This window comes from Bactrocera dorsalis, chromosome 2, assembly GCF_023373825.1.
Source record: "Bactrocera dorsalis isolate Fly_Bdor chromosome 2, ASM2337382v1, whole genome shotgun sequence".
Classification (NCBI taxonomy): domain Eukaryota; kingdom Metazoa; phylum Arthropoda; class Insecta; order Diptera; family Tephritidae; genus Bactrocera; species Bactrocera dorsalis.
This window is the reverse complement of record NC_064304.1, coordinates 23,539,536-23,554,671: the sequence shown is the minus strand read 5'-3', so window position 1 is coordinate 23,554,671 and position 15,136 is coordinate 23,539,536. Positions and strand designations below refer to the sequence as shown.

The 15,136-nt window shown below is 35.0% G+C and overlaps 1 protein-coding gene across 3 annotated transcripts in view; it reads left to right on the top strand.

The window, feature by feature from the left end:
- LOC105231015 (Y+L amino acid transporter 2) overlaps nucleotides 1-12,723 on the top strand; it is a 45,731-nt gene extending 33,008 nt beyond the window's left edge. For all 3 annotated transcript variants that reach the window (XM_011212092.4, XM_011212093.4, XM_011212089.4), the window contains 7 exons: nucleotides 3,344-3,590; nucleotides 8,223-8,442; nucleotides 8,690-8,904; nucleotides 8,991-9,220; nucleotides 9,348-9,600; nucleotides 9,788-9,852; nucleotides 12,296-12,723. In XM_011212092.4, the coding sequence (XP_011210394.1) occupies nucleotides 3,344-3,590; nucleotides 8,223-8,442; nucleotides 8,690-8,904; nucleotides 8,991-9,220; nucleotides 9,348-9,600; nucleotides 9,788-9,852; nucleotides 12,296-12,298 (1,233 nt within the window). In that variant the 3' untranslated portion in view covers nucleotides 12,299-12,723. The remainder of the gene's footprint in view (nucleotides 1-3,343; nucleotides 3,591-8,222; nucleotides 8,443-8,689; nucleotides 8,905-8,990; nucleotides 9,221-9,347; nucleotides 9,601-9,787; nucleotides 9,853-12,295) is intronic.
- Nucleotides 12,724-15,136: the final 2,413 nt, after the last annotated feature.

The window sequence follows — 15,136 nt, the reverse complement described above, 5'->3', positions numbered from 1 at the left end:
TGGTTCATGGCCTTGTGTCGGAGCCAGAAATTGCGACGAGTGGAAATGCTCCAAGAAAATTTGAAGATGTGTGAAAGTGATCCCTAATTTTTGAATAACGTAATCACAGGTGACGGTCATGGATCTTTGAGTGTGATCCCGAGACAAAGAGGCAATCTTCCGAGTGGCAAATGCTTTTTTGAGACTATTTCGGAGAATGCCTTCCGTGACGCCTTCAGTGCTTGGAAATCGCCCTGTCAGCGCTGCATCGATGCAGAAGGAGCCTAGTTTTTATAGACTTGTAACAATTGATTCGATATTTTTTTTTTTAATTGAATCAGTCCTATTACTTTCCGGACAAACCCTGTATTTATATTAATATGTATAATTACCCTCCATTTGTTGGAAGATGTTTTTCATAAGCATCCGTAGCCCCAAAAAATTTCCTCTTTCGGTCAATCTTCAGAGAGATCTCGCAATCGTAGCTTACTGAATCTATTCAACGCCCATCTGTGCTGTCTTGCCAGCAAAATTGGTTAGTGATATCTATGTACTAGTATCTTTCGTCCTGGCACGCCTTTTTTTAGATTATTAGATTCCTCATTAGCATAAAATACTCTGATTCTCGTCATGAAAGGCTTGAGATGAATATTGACGTAATTTAGTCTGAATGGTATTTCAGAAGTGACCGAGGATTTTATAAGATCATAATTTTAGAAACCTTTCTTTTTAGTACTTTCACTATATCTATTGAACCCATTTGAGAACTCACTGACATATTTACGAGAGAAATAGATTCCAAAGCGAAATTTAAAAACAACTGTCACACGCAAAAGCAATGAAAAAGAAGACATACAAATTGAAATGAAAGTGGTGTGAGTATTCGGAAACGCATTCTCTCAGTATTTTAATGAAATTCTTAGCATTCTTCGCAGGGGTACGCATGTCATAGCCAGCTCCTGACAATATAGACGCAGTATGCCCACTAACACCAATGAGAGTGATATTTATGCACGACTACACAAATTGGAGTAAATAAGCAGCCACTGACATACAAACTATACTTATATAATTCAATTTAGATGCAGATACCAATAAAAATGGATAAGAAAGTAGCTAGTATATATGTACTTTTATATACACTTGGGTATACAAATATAATCTATACATAAGTATGTATATTTCATGTTGATATATCTAACTAAACAAGATTTTTTTACACACGAGCGCTGTAGGTCACGAATAATGACTGTATTGGACTTCCACGTATTGAAAGTAGAGCGGAAAATTCTGTCATAAAAATAAAAGCGCTAGAGTTATGACTTTGACAGACAATTGCTTAGAGACTAAATGCATGTGTGTCCTTGAAGGTACTTAGTCGGTCAGGCAATAAGCAATTTTATTGAACAAATTCAGAATTTGTAGTATTTAATTGGTTGATAATGCCGCCAATTGTATATATTACTCGGCAAATCGTGGGTTGAAAACTTAATTAGATTGTATAGGTTTTTTATGAGACTTCGGATATGTAGAAGTATACAAAAAAAGTTTCAACCACCAAAGATCATTTTCAGCATGGAATATGCTTAAAAGTAAGGGAAGAAATTCTGCTCTACAAGGAGCCTAACACCAATCTGTACCCTTTCCTCCAGTTTGTGAATGTATCCGCGGCATCCACATTCACAAACTGGAGAAAAGGGTAAAGACTGGATCTTAACATTAGGAAAAAGACAAAGAAATATTGTTAGCAACTTGCAAGAAAATCGGTCGACCTGTCATAAATACGCAGCACTGGTATGATGTAGTGAGACGCAGAAGAAAAAGCTTCAGACATATCAGAATAAAGACTCCGTACAATAATAGGATGCCTCTTGGTGTCTCCCATGGAACAACTTCACAGCCATTCGAAACCAACTCATTTAACATCCCTCTCCCTATGATTCGACTTAAAACAGTACGCTTTCCGCGCCTCTCACTTGATTACGTTGAGGACTATTAACTTATGTCTAGCTACCCAAACATAGTCTGCATAACCGTTACCACAACAACTGCCGATATTTCAGTCAAACTTAGACCGCTAAACATAAGGCTATTGATCAGCCCACTAAATATCTGTAGACTTGTATTAGCGTGGGGGATTATAATTAGTCAGATTTATGTAGCGGAAGAATATGAATGATGATGTTGGTTCTCAAGAGTCTGGCTATTCAACTAAGAGAGTAAAGTTTAGTTTGGTTTCACGATGTCATTAATTTCTGAAATTATAGCAGTTTTTCTGACCTCATTTAATAGCAAACTCATGATGACATGGATCTTTGAATATTTCCTTTTTTGTTTTTAAATAGAAATATCTAGCGACGGAGCTCTTTAGTATTTCACTTCTCGACACAAGAAAATTGGCAATACTTTGCAGATAACTACACAGATCTGAGTTCCACGAAAAGCTCTAGATAGCCAGTGTTTCATGGTTCAGAACTTTGCTCAGATAGCAGGAGGATCTAAATTATAGCTAAAAGTTTCGTATGCATTCGGTAGCTCTCGGAATTAACCTTTGAGTTTAGTCCCATTTAGCTTCCGAATGGAGATCGAAAAAAGATGAAGAGAGATGGAAAAAAAGATGTTTATGAGAAAAATCACTTGCGTTCTCCAAAAGTGAAGTCTTGATGTGAATAGTTCGATTTAGTAGAGGGAGTTTCACAGACAATCAGAGGTTTGTTGCCTTTCCCTAGTATTTTGTTTAGTTGTTGCAAATTTGGGAAATATAGCCTTAACGCAAAACTAATCTTCTAAATACTTTCCATCAATACATCGATCCTACTTGAGTACTCTGAAGTTATATCACCTTTCCAAAAGATCGTATAAAAATCGGGCCGAGTTCTGTCCAATTCCAGTAGTACCGCCTCTCTAACAAATCTGATCCATATGCTTGAAATCTTATAGTAATGATTTCGAAAAAAACTTCACAGAAATTACCTTGCCTTCCTCTTTGATGTCGAAGCTTCCACAATTCTTACACAATTCTTAGGGCGCTATATAATCTAACCCTGCTGTAGGTTTCATCAAAGCTTTTAAGGTCGGTTTTGATTACATACAAATATGCCTTCCAATTCAGTGTGTATAGTAGAATTTTCTTAAAAGACTCTTCAACCATTGATACTTAAAGATTCATTGCTACAAAGTACTAGGTACAGTTTTTTTTGTGAAAATTCAAACGTAAACTATTCCTAGAAGGTACAGTGGAATCAAGGATTTAGATTAGAAGCTGAACTACAACAACAATATTATTCCTAAATTTACTCACAACATCTACATACGTAAGATATTTATAACTAATCTCCACTCCTCTCGAATTTCCACCCACTAGGTCGGTGCCTACTGCTATGCCGAGTTGGGCACAATGATCACCAAGTCTGGTGCGGATTATGCCTACATCATGGAGACATTTGGTCCCTTCATGGCCTTCATACGTCTGTGGATCGAGTGTATGATTGTGCGCCCCTGCTCACAGGCGATTGTGGCGCTCACCTTCAGCGTCTACGTGATGAAGCCGTTCTTTCCGGATTGCCAGCCACCAGATGATTCGGCGCGCATGTTGGCCGTGTGTTGCATATGTAAGTACACATTCTACACATATCTTTTACATACTTATATAATAATAGATTAGAATTTGATAAGTCTGTTAAATGCATTTCATAAATCAAAGCGACAAAATCAGCGAATCAATGCACTTTCAAATGCCTAGACAACGTTCTTGACCTAAGATTAGGCGCTTGTTAACGACGTTAGAACAGCACAACCGCCAATGCTAATGTTTACTAACAAAAATATTAATAATAATAACAAATATGCACTCGTGTATATTTCACATAAGAGGAAACGCAATTTTCAGCTGCTAATTGATGTGCACGCTGCCGCCGGTTAGTGATCGCATATAAACAAGTATGCTTACTTAGTAACTACTCAGTCGCTCTTCTCACTCTTTCTCTACGTGCACACAGTAGGCACTTGATTCGTGCAACTTATTGAGCACGCAATTTGATTACATTTTTGGAAGTAAGGGTTATCAGTCCCGAAATTTATTGCTAATCCCGAAATTTCGGGATTTTATTGAAGTGTATGCAGATGTTGATAAACTTGAAAAGGCAACATCACTGTTTGAAGGACTAACAGTCCCGAAATATAATACTGATCCCGAAATTTCCGGATTAAATTTTAGTTTATGTAGACATTGACATCAGTGTTTAAAGGAATATCAGTCCCGAAAAATATTACTGATTCCAAAATTTCCGGGTTTTATTTAAGTGTTGAAATACTTGAAAAAGGATTAAGTGTGCGTAGAACTTCAGTGTTTAAAGGAATATCAGTCCCGAAAAATATTGATTATACCGAAACTTAGAGATTTTATTTAAGTATATATAGAGATTTTTCATCAGTATTTAAAGGACTATCCGTCCCGAAAAATATTTGCTGATCCCGAAATTTCCGGGACTTATTTAAGTATTAAAATATTTTAAAAAGGTATTTCAATTATTAAAGGCATTTAATAACCGCAAATATTTTTGCTAATACCGAAAAGTGCTTAAAGGTACTTATTTCAGTCCCGAAAAGTATTGCTGATCCCGAAATTTTGGAATTTTATTTAAGTATATGTAGAAGTTGGCATATCCATTCGAAAATGGAACATTAGTTTTTATATATTAGACATAACATAGAACTGGAAGTCCCGAAAAATATTGTTGATTCCGAAATTTCGGAATACGATTTTAGAATATGTGATGTTTAAATCTTTAGAAAGGGGTTTTCTGTGCCAAAAAGTACTTTACTGGTCTCTTCATTTTGAGCTATGGTTTTTAGTGTACGTAGAAGAGGTTTGCCACTTGCCTTTGCCACTTTCCTTTTATATAAGAATTCAACGACTTTTTCAACGATTTTTTTGGCAAGACACAAGCTCAAACTTAAGAAAGCTCTTCATACTATTACTGATTTTTGACTCACACTGTTACAACAAACGATTGAAATTGTAAGTGAGATAAACCACTTAATTTTATATGGAACAACCAGAGCATGTTCCCATCCCATTTTACTATACTTACGACCATCCTTTGCCTGGTCCACGCTATCGAAATTACTGAATAATTCATGGAACAACAGCCTCTTCTTAAAAAAAATTAATTTTTATCGATATTTGGACTCACATAAACCGGAGACCTCTGTCAATAGTTTCGCAAACTTACACGCTCAGATACATAACGGCACTTGTTAATTTGAGCTGCTGCATAAAGCCGCTTACTGATTACGCCAAGTAGGAACTTCTTTCCAAAAGCATATGTATGTATGTGTATATATACTCACTACATACCTTTATTTGTATGTATATGTATAGTAAGTACATAGATACATACGCACAATCTTGTTGTTTTCCAGTTGAATGCGCGAATATGGATTTCATTGTAAATCAAATATATTTACAGTTAAATCAATATGCACACACACTAGCATACAATTTAATCTAGTTTCCTCTTTTTTTCCCCAAGAAGTCACAAAGAGTTGATGGATTATGAAAATTTTCTTTAAATTGCATCATGCATTTTGCTAAGATTCCCATGACAGTCATACTACAGCGGTTGTTCAATGAAACACAACTAAAATTATTTTAAATATCAAAGTAATATGAACCAATTATTGATACCAGTTTTTTTGTTTGTTCGAGATCTCTAGACCTTACGAGGGTATTCCCCGCCCTCAGTTAACAGTTGCCATTTTCCCAATCATAGCAGTTTCATGAGGAATACATCTTTGAAGACCTTAGTCGTACTTTTATCTACATTGTTGGTCGATTGGCGTACGCCTTTGGTTTGACATACCCTCAGTGAAAGTAGTCTAGAGACATCGCATGATCTTGGCACCCATTTGACTGGGCGATTTATTGAAATAAACGAGTTGCCGAACCTTACACATAATATGTTCATGTTTAGACCCGTAACATGAGGCGGCTCCCAAAATAGGAATCGTCAGTGCCGATTTCATCAAATTTCGGTAAACATCGTGTTATAACGCTCGCTATTGATGCTCCTTCCTTATATTCAACAAAAAAATAAGGCCCGATAAAGCCGCCATACCACAATCCGCACCAAATGGTACATTTTTGGAGGTGCTAATGGATTTTCTGAACCACACGAGGATTTGACTCACCCCAATAGCAACAATTTTGTTTTTTGTCGAAGCTATTAGGTCAGAAATGGATCTTATCTGAGAAGATGGTTACTACTCTTATAGTAGCTACCGGAGAACATGAAATTCAGTAATAACCTTAGACAACTTCCAAGCGTTGTACCAAAGTTAATGGTGACATGAAAAAATTTCAAAAATTACTGAACAAACTGACAAAAGTTGACACAAATCCGTAAACAAACATGACCGCCACGAGCTGTCGAAGTCAGTACAGCTACTACCAAAGTTATTCCTATTGATAGACGATCTATGTAAATTGGCAACAATATTGGTTTTCCTTAACAAGAGTTAGTAGAGTATCAAAGGCTCGTAAGCAAGCTTCTAGCAGAGGACTGTGCAGTCATTTTCAGTGGCTCATATAGCTAATTTGTAGCTTACTCTGGGTTAAGAGGGATACTGGAAAACGCTAGATCACGCAGACGTAGCCAAGTCAAAGCTCGAAGTTCATGAATGCGTTTTAGACAAGGTTTCTTCTGTAGCCGGGATTAATGAATAAAGTGGACTAAGATTTTCAAATTATTGGTCTTAAATACTTAGGAAAGTTCCTTCCGGACTCAACTGAACTGGAAAATTGAGAATATTTGTTATCAACTTTCCGCAATTTCTATCGTCAGTTTTATCAACTTTCTCACTTTCCTTTCTATTTCCTATTCACTTCTGCCCAGTGGTACGACAGAGAACCATTTATCTTATATTTGCAACCTCGGTTGCTATTTTTCGAAGAGCGAAGGAAAACTTTATTCCTCTCATATCAAATCCATAAGTTTGGAGGATATCCTCAACACATATGTATGTTTATTATCATTTGAAAGAGCATTCTTTGGCATTTATTTTTTGATGATCATCTATTTGAAATGTTGGCACCGGCTACGTCTTAGATGGTCCATCCGTTGAGTCCAATTTTCGATGACTCGTTCGAGCATTTCGACTGGTAGTTGGCGAATGTCATGCGTGAAATTTAACTCCAAGGTCTGAATCGAAGGCGGATCGTCCTCATAGACTTTAGACTATACATATTCCGGCAGGAAAAATTGTAATGGTGTGATATCACACGATCTTATTTTCGTTAACCAAAGCTGCCTCTCTCTATTGACATGAAGCTTGACATCACCAAATCAAATATGGAAGTATTTATAAAACACACTAATTAAATTAAGACATTCGTTTTTCATCTAATTAGTTGTATACTAATGAAAAATATGCATAATAAAATAAGACCCGTGAGCTGCTCATATATAATATAATGTATACAATAGGCATATAACAAATTTTGACGAAAAATTTGGCATACCACCACGTGGTGGCAAATATTGTACAAGTAATGAATATCACTTTTTTAGGTGAATTCGGTTCAAAAACGTTCCGCGCAAAAATAGATTTCTAAAAAAAGTCAACATTTTTTTTTTTTGGTGTTATTATTATATTGAATCAGAATTTTCTGAAGAATAATTAGTTTGGGGTGGGTGGGGCACTTCCCTTAGGTCCATTAAAATGCGTTTGGAATAATAGGAAGATTATTAGTTAAATAAATATCTATTATTATGAAGAAAAACGTGTACAGTGTACACAACTTTTTTTGTTTTTTTCAGCAGTTCTGTTAAAAAAGTAATTTCGTTATGCGCGGAAACTTTTTTGCAATTTCGCAAAAAAAAATAATAATGGGGTTCATACTTTTTTATTCTCTATTCGACTATGGTATGCCGTTTTTCGTATTTGCAAAAATTGTAAAAAGTTATATGCCTAGTATACAAGTATAGTAGAACCCCGCTATGAATATAGTAACCGAGAAGGCAAATCTAGCAATGCCTTCCAGCAAATTCAGTTACTAACATCTAAAACAATTTTGCTCTATGTATAAGCCATGCTGTCTCATTGAATTCCGCAAAACTCCATAGATCCTATTTAATTTGTCTCGAAACATTTATTTCTATTAACCGAGATTCTCTAACTCTATATTTGCTGGCATTTTACAATATCTCTCATGCTTTCGCCCTCTCTTTCTCTCTTTGCAGTGGTGCTGACTTTCGTCAACTGCTGGGACGTTAAATGGGCCACCGCTGTGCAGGACATCTTCACATATGCCAAGCTATTGGCGCTCTTCATCATCATCGCCACCGGCGTCTATCAACTGTACTTGGGCAAATTGGAATATTTTACATTCGAGAATACGGACACAAAAGTGACATCGCTAGCGTTGTCCTTCTACTCCGGATTGTTTGCTTACAATGGCTGGTAAGTTGACACTGCATTTGTGGGTTATGGGCGGGTAAACAAGGAAATCAGTTGAACACATAGCTGCAAATATCCATTAAGTAAGAGGATTTGAGTAATTGGCTCACAGGCTGTCCGAAGCAAAGGATATGTGTGTCATGGATTTTGTTTGCTCTACCACTCAGCTAACAAAATTATTGCCATCAGATGTTGGTATACACGCAGCGCTTGTTTATTTATACCCACTTTTACTTCTCTCGCTCTTTAGGAATTACTTGAATTTCATTATTGAGGAACTGAAGGATCCGGTAAAGAATTTGCCACGCGCCATCGCCATATCCTGTACGCTGGTCACAATTGTCTACGTGATGGCCAACGTTGCCTTCTACACCATATTGTCGCCGGAAGAGGTTCTCGGTTCGGCCGCTGTGGCGGTGACCTATGCGGAGCGCGCTTTCGGCATATTTGCGTGGACGGTACCAGGTGAGTTAATGAGAGATTACGAAAAGCGTGTAAGAAATTGCATGACACTGGTGAGCTAATGGTGAAGATATTTCTTCTGCTTAAAGTTTTCGTTGCGCTGTCCACCTTCGGCGCCGTGAATGGTATTTTGCTCACCTCATCACGTCTTTTCTACGCTGGCGCCAATGAAGGTCAAATGCCGGAAATCTTAACAATGATTCAGATACAACGATTCACGCCCACGCCTGCTGTGCTAATAATGGCGCTGCTGTCGATGTTGTACCTCACAGTCTCTGATATATTCGCGCTCATCAATTATGTGGGCTTTGCCACTTGGGTGAGTGATTCCACTTAAAAAAAATCTACAAAAGTATTTAAGTTTTTCCAGCTTGCCAAAAATGTATGTGCAATCTGTATTTACTTATTCTAAGCATCTCTCTCTCTTCTCTTCTTTCCCATTATAGTTGAGCATAGGTGTTTCTGTACTCTGTCTTCCCTGGTTGCGTTATGCTCAACCCAATTTGCCACGCCCCATACGTGTACCGCTCGTTTTTCCCGTTATTTATCTACTCGCCACCATTTTCGTTACCGTTGTGCCCATGTACGCTAGCCCTGTGGAAACCGGTTATGGCATCCTAATGATCTTGAGCAGCATACCTGTCTATTTGGTGTTCATCGCGTGGAAAAACAAACCGATTTGGTTCCAGAAAACAATGGGTAAGTTGTTAGTTAAAAGCGTAAGCGTATAGACAAGAATATTCAAAGGCATAAAAGCGCTTCTTAAAAATTCCCAAAATTTAATTTATGTTCACGAAATACCCTTTGTACTATTTAATTTTTTATAATCACGTTTTGAAATCACGCACATTCACACATGCCGCTATGTTGTATTATTCTCTTTTAGGTGGATTCACTCAAGGACTGCAAAAAATGTTGATGGTTGTACGACCAAAAGCTTCCGCTTCAAAGGTTTTTATTTACTTCATTTCTTTTTCAATATTTTTGCACTCACTTTTGATTCAAGTCATGCACATTGTTTACTAATAGTTGAATTATTTTGAAAATAACTTAATTTTTTTTTGTAAAATTTTTGCTTGCCTTTGACTTTTAATTGGTTTCAATTGAAAGAATCGTTTGGTTTAATTCGAGCACCCTTTAGTAAACATTTGTTGCACTTAGTTGTTCATAGTTCATAGCACAGTAGAGTATAAGTAGTGAAATTGAAGGCAATAAGGGTATTCACAAATCAAGTTTATTGTCGATTACTTCATTCAAACGAAAAAACGTCCTGTTAAGAAAAAAAGAAAAAAAGCTTAATCCCACCAAAGTCAGACCGTCCAAAAGCAAGTTTTGAGATGATTCAACCTTAACATTTTTAAAATACCTAGGACAGTAGATGAATGGTAAAATTTTTGGCCTTTCCTCATGAATGCCCATTTCGCAAACTGGTGGCCGAAAAGAAAGACTACACTAAACATGTTGCTCTCCTAAGTCAAAATTACCTTTAAAGTGTTATTGGTTGACCAGCTCATACCGAGATTACAAGTAACAAAACCGTCCATTAGTAAACTGCATGTAGACAGCAGTACTCCTACCTTTACCCAGTTTAATTATATTGGGATGAGTGTAACATTTCTTATATGCTCATCAGCTTTACAGATTCCTATGACTCGGCTACAGACCTGGACCGTACACAAGTCGTATATCAATGCTTTTAAAAAACGATATTATGTACTTCTTAACCAATCTTAAGCGGTCTGTTAATTGACTCAACGCATTGTTGTCTTTGGAGAAGACTGAACTCTGGCAAAACACTCAACACCGAGCCTTCTCCTGACCCACGCTTCATCTATGATAAGCCTTGCAGTACTCCTTGTCCACCAATTGCGCCTTATAAACATATCCATCAGATACATGGGTGCAGAGAAAAAGTTATCAGGAGTTGACGCATCGATGTAGTAGTTTGGATAAACCGGAATGTTGTCGAAAATGCCAAGACTTTTAGAATATCAGTATTGTACCGATTAGAGGCCTTCCACCTGCTTAGGTAATGGAACCATTTTCAGTCTTTTCCAGCTTACATAAACTTATAGACCATTATTAGCACTACAAGCTAACCAGCGCCTGCCAAATTCACGTAGATCCAACGCTAGACCTCAAGAAGACGGCTTTGTATCGACTCGTCGCCAATTTGAATTTGGGTAAGGGTGCCCGCTCTAACAGGCTTATCGGTTTTACAGTTTTAACGATTCCGCGGAGTATAAAACAAATTAGAGAAAGCTGCACTTCGGAGCAGTACATCTTTCGCTACCTTTATGGCAGCCACCTTCGCTAGAAAGACACTGCAGAGGTAGACTAAAGATGGAGTTATTGAAGTGCTCCCGACATAAGACGCCTCCTTCCATCTTTTCGTTAAGCTTCAATCATACGTTAAAAAACTAGCTACACATCTTCTCCAGAGGCTTCGCACTACCCATGTGAGCTGAGAGGGATCCGCCCGGCGAAGTTTCCGCGCTGCAATAGTCCAAGTTATCAGAGATACAACCGAAGTAGCGAAGGAGGTCTCTGAATGGTACCAAGTCTTTTCTGGGTTTATAGCAGCCTTTGAACTTTTTCTCGAAAGCTCGCAACGTCAACTTATCAGATGTTGTCATCGTCCATGCCTCTGCACGATATAGCAGGATGGTTTTCTGAGCTCAAACAGCTCACGACTTCTGATCTTAGACCAAGTATCCTCTGAGTAGCTGAAAAGTATCCATTTGAAAGCGAGTTAAAATGGACAGCCCTCCCCAGGGTTGCGCGCTGGGTTTGAGATCCACCATATAAAAAACTCCCCAAAGAAAAGAGTTCATAAGATCACATTTATGATAGGTATTATTCCTTCAAAACATCTCAAGAAAGTTTTTTTAATACCAAAATTTTTAGCATCCAATAAAACCACTCAGCACTTCATCGATTTTGTGAATATCCTTGTTATTTGTTCGAGGAAAATTAAGAAGTACAGACTACGAAAAATATATCTGTAAAATTTAATAAATCCATACTTCTTAATTTTCATATAATTAGAAAAAATATCAACAATTAATATATCGCTCATTTGCTGCAAGACCGGCATAAATCAAAAAACGTGATTTTTGAGTTAATGATGCAGAATTGTTCGTTATATCATACTTCATGTTGAGTGAAAAATTCATATGAATACCTCTTATATGCTCCGCTTGTGAAGAGGTGTAAGGTTGGAGTCACCGTGTAAGGTTGTAGTCAGTTGAAAACTTTAAACGCGTTTTCTGGAGAATCGATTTTTTTGACTTATGCCGGTCTTGCAGCAAATGAGCGATATAATATAATTTCAATATTTTTTTTTTTGAAAATATTTCTGCATTTTTATTAACCTCAAATATTTATTTTGCAGTAAGCCTCACACGTTTCCTACAGAAGACGCTAATGGTAGTCGGCAAAAGTAAACCAGCTCAGGTGTAAATGTCATAACCATGGATTCATAACGCTACATACACACATACATACATATAGAACTGTATATGTATATATATATACATAAACCGTGCAGCCATGTACGATTTCTCACAAGGCATTTAAGAATTTGCATTGATGTAGGCTCCCATATAGTAGTGCTTACCTATATGTATATTTTAATTTTAAAAAGAAATGATGCAAAGCAGAATGCTTTTGTGAATTGAAGCTCCGTTATACAGTAATCCTAAGTTTAAGTAATTTAAGGTGGCTAAAAAATATAAAGAATTGTTGAACAAGGCTAAATAAGCATAAACTGTTATACGAACTTTTGGAGGGGACCACTACCAAAACAGCAAAACCAGTGTACGAGTATTTTTAAGAAAAACAGAAGAAAATATTAATAAAAAGTGAAAAAATAATAATGATAGTGTTCGAGTGCATTTTTAGTATTTTTTCAGTGAGTTCTTAGCGAAAGCTTTTAAGCTGGAAACCGTATTAAAAAACCCATAATTTTTAAGCAAAAATTTCAATATGCTGTGAATACCCCTAATACAATGAAATAGTCCAGTGCTGCATACTGCATGCTTAATAATTATTTTAAGAGCTTTTTTAGCGCAAAACCACTAAAAATTAAGTATTTTTAAATAGAAATCATAATAAAAAATTGGATTTCAGCATATAGAATATAGAACTGTATTAATGCTGCAAATATACCCGAAATAATTTTAAGAAAATATCAGAAAAACTCTAAGCCCTCAAGTTTAAGACATTCTAATTACACATATGCAAGCTTAAAGCTTTTAAAGTTAAACTTTCGAGCTTTTGGAAGGGGAACAGTAAAAATAAAATAAAAATGGAGATTTGAAACACATATTCCAGTGTATATAAATATACCTAATTTACCATATATAGTATATTAACAGATTTGCTTTTAACAATAGCCAGTGACACGACATACACCAAAAAGCTTTTAAAAGTTTTTTTCTTTAGGTTAGATATTTTTAAATTTAAGTTAAGCTTTTTTAAACATTTTTTGCATCGATTTTTTTAATTTTTTAAAGCACGATTAATTTTGTTACTATTTCGCATCTGTGTCAATCAATAAAAAAACGCTTGTGTAAAATAAAATTATTAATATTGCCACATTGTTTTATTTTTATTATTGTTTTAGAATTTGGAAGATGTATAAAGAAAGAGAAGAAAATAAAAAAAAATTATGCGGTTGCACGAGCGAATGTACGAGTAATGTGTGGTTATCACATCCATTAACGGTATTGTTGAACACTACTAAAAATGCATCACTGAATAAGTGCGCTACAAGCAATAAACTTCGCTAACAAGATGAAACTGAAGGACTATACAAATAGGTTTGGGTGTAAAGATTGGACAAGTGCCGTGTCAGCCCCTACCTTAAGGTTTGTTGAAATCGTACTTGTATATCTCAAGCAGTATCTGCTATATTTTGAGCCAAATTCGGTTTGCGTAGTTACCCAAACATTCCTATCTTTTAAAGTCGGCCAAATCGGCTGGCAACCACGCTCACTTCTCACATAAAAACTTTTAAATTCTAAAGCAAGAATCAGATTTCATATTTTTTTTTAATTATTTTCAAATCTTTTTTGTTTTTTTTTTTTTTAACTATCTGCAAAAATTTTCAAAAATATTTTTTGTATTTTTTATTTTTTTTTGTCTTTTTACAAAATTAATAAATTAAAAAAAAAAAAATTTCCAAAATATTTTTTGTATTTTTGATTTTTTTTTTGCCTTTTTACAAAATTAATAAAATTAATTAATTTTTAAAAAAATGAGAATTGTTACAAATAATTTAAAAACACATAACAAAATCAAAAAATATATTTTTTACGTCAACCAAAAAGGAATTTGTAGAAAATTTTCGGAATAAGTTATATTCTTAGTATTTTTTTATTAATTAATTAATTTATCAAAATGTTTAGAAATAAAAATTATTATTAATAAAATAAATAATTGAAAAACCAAAACTGCAAAACTAATAATACAACTTATTCAAACTTATCTACAAATAATTTTATTTTGGTTGACTTAAAAAATATTTATTTTGTTTTTTTTTTTTTTAATTATTTTCAAATTTTTTCTGTTTTTTTTTTTGTTTTTGTATTATTGTTTTTTTTTTCTGGGAGCCAAATTAATACTTAAAGGTTTTATGAAAAATAATATAATAATTCTTAACTATTTTCGCTTAACAAATTTATTAATTTTTTCACATAAAGAATTTTAGACTAATTTTAAAAATTTTGGAAAATATTTTTTGTGTTTTTGATATTTTTTATTATTTTTTTTTTCTTAAAGTCAAATTAAATTAATTTAGTAACACATAAAAAAGTTATTAGAATTCATTGTTTACACATATTAAATATGTATGTATATTTTTAATTTTTTTCTCAAATCGAAAATAATTATTGAAAAAGTACTCAAACTTTTTCTAACAACTGATTTCAAAATGATCGGTTACCTACCCCAATGCATACATATGTATATGTATGTATATATACGTGAGTACACACTAATCCAATTGTTACTGCCATCCTTAAAACAAAAGCAACAATAAAAGGCAGCTAAAACTTCAAAATAAATTCCAGCAAGGTTCCCTTGAGTGGATTTGAAATTTTGAGAAATATATTTGTGTATACATACATACATATCGTCACCTGAAATGCAAATTAACGTAACAACATTTTCAGAAATTTAAAGTGGCATGAATGAAACACGGAATAAAATGGAACATGAGTGAAACAAAATA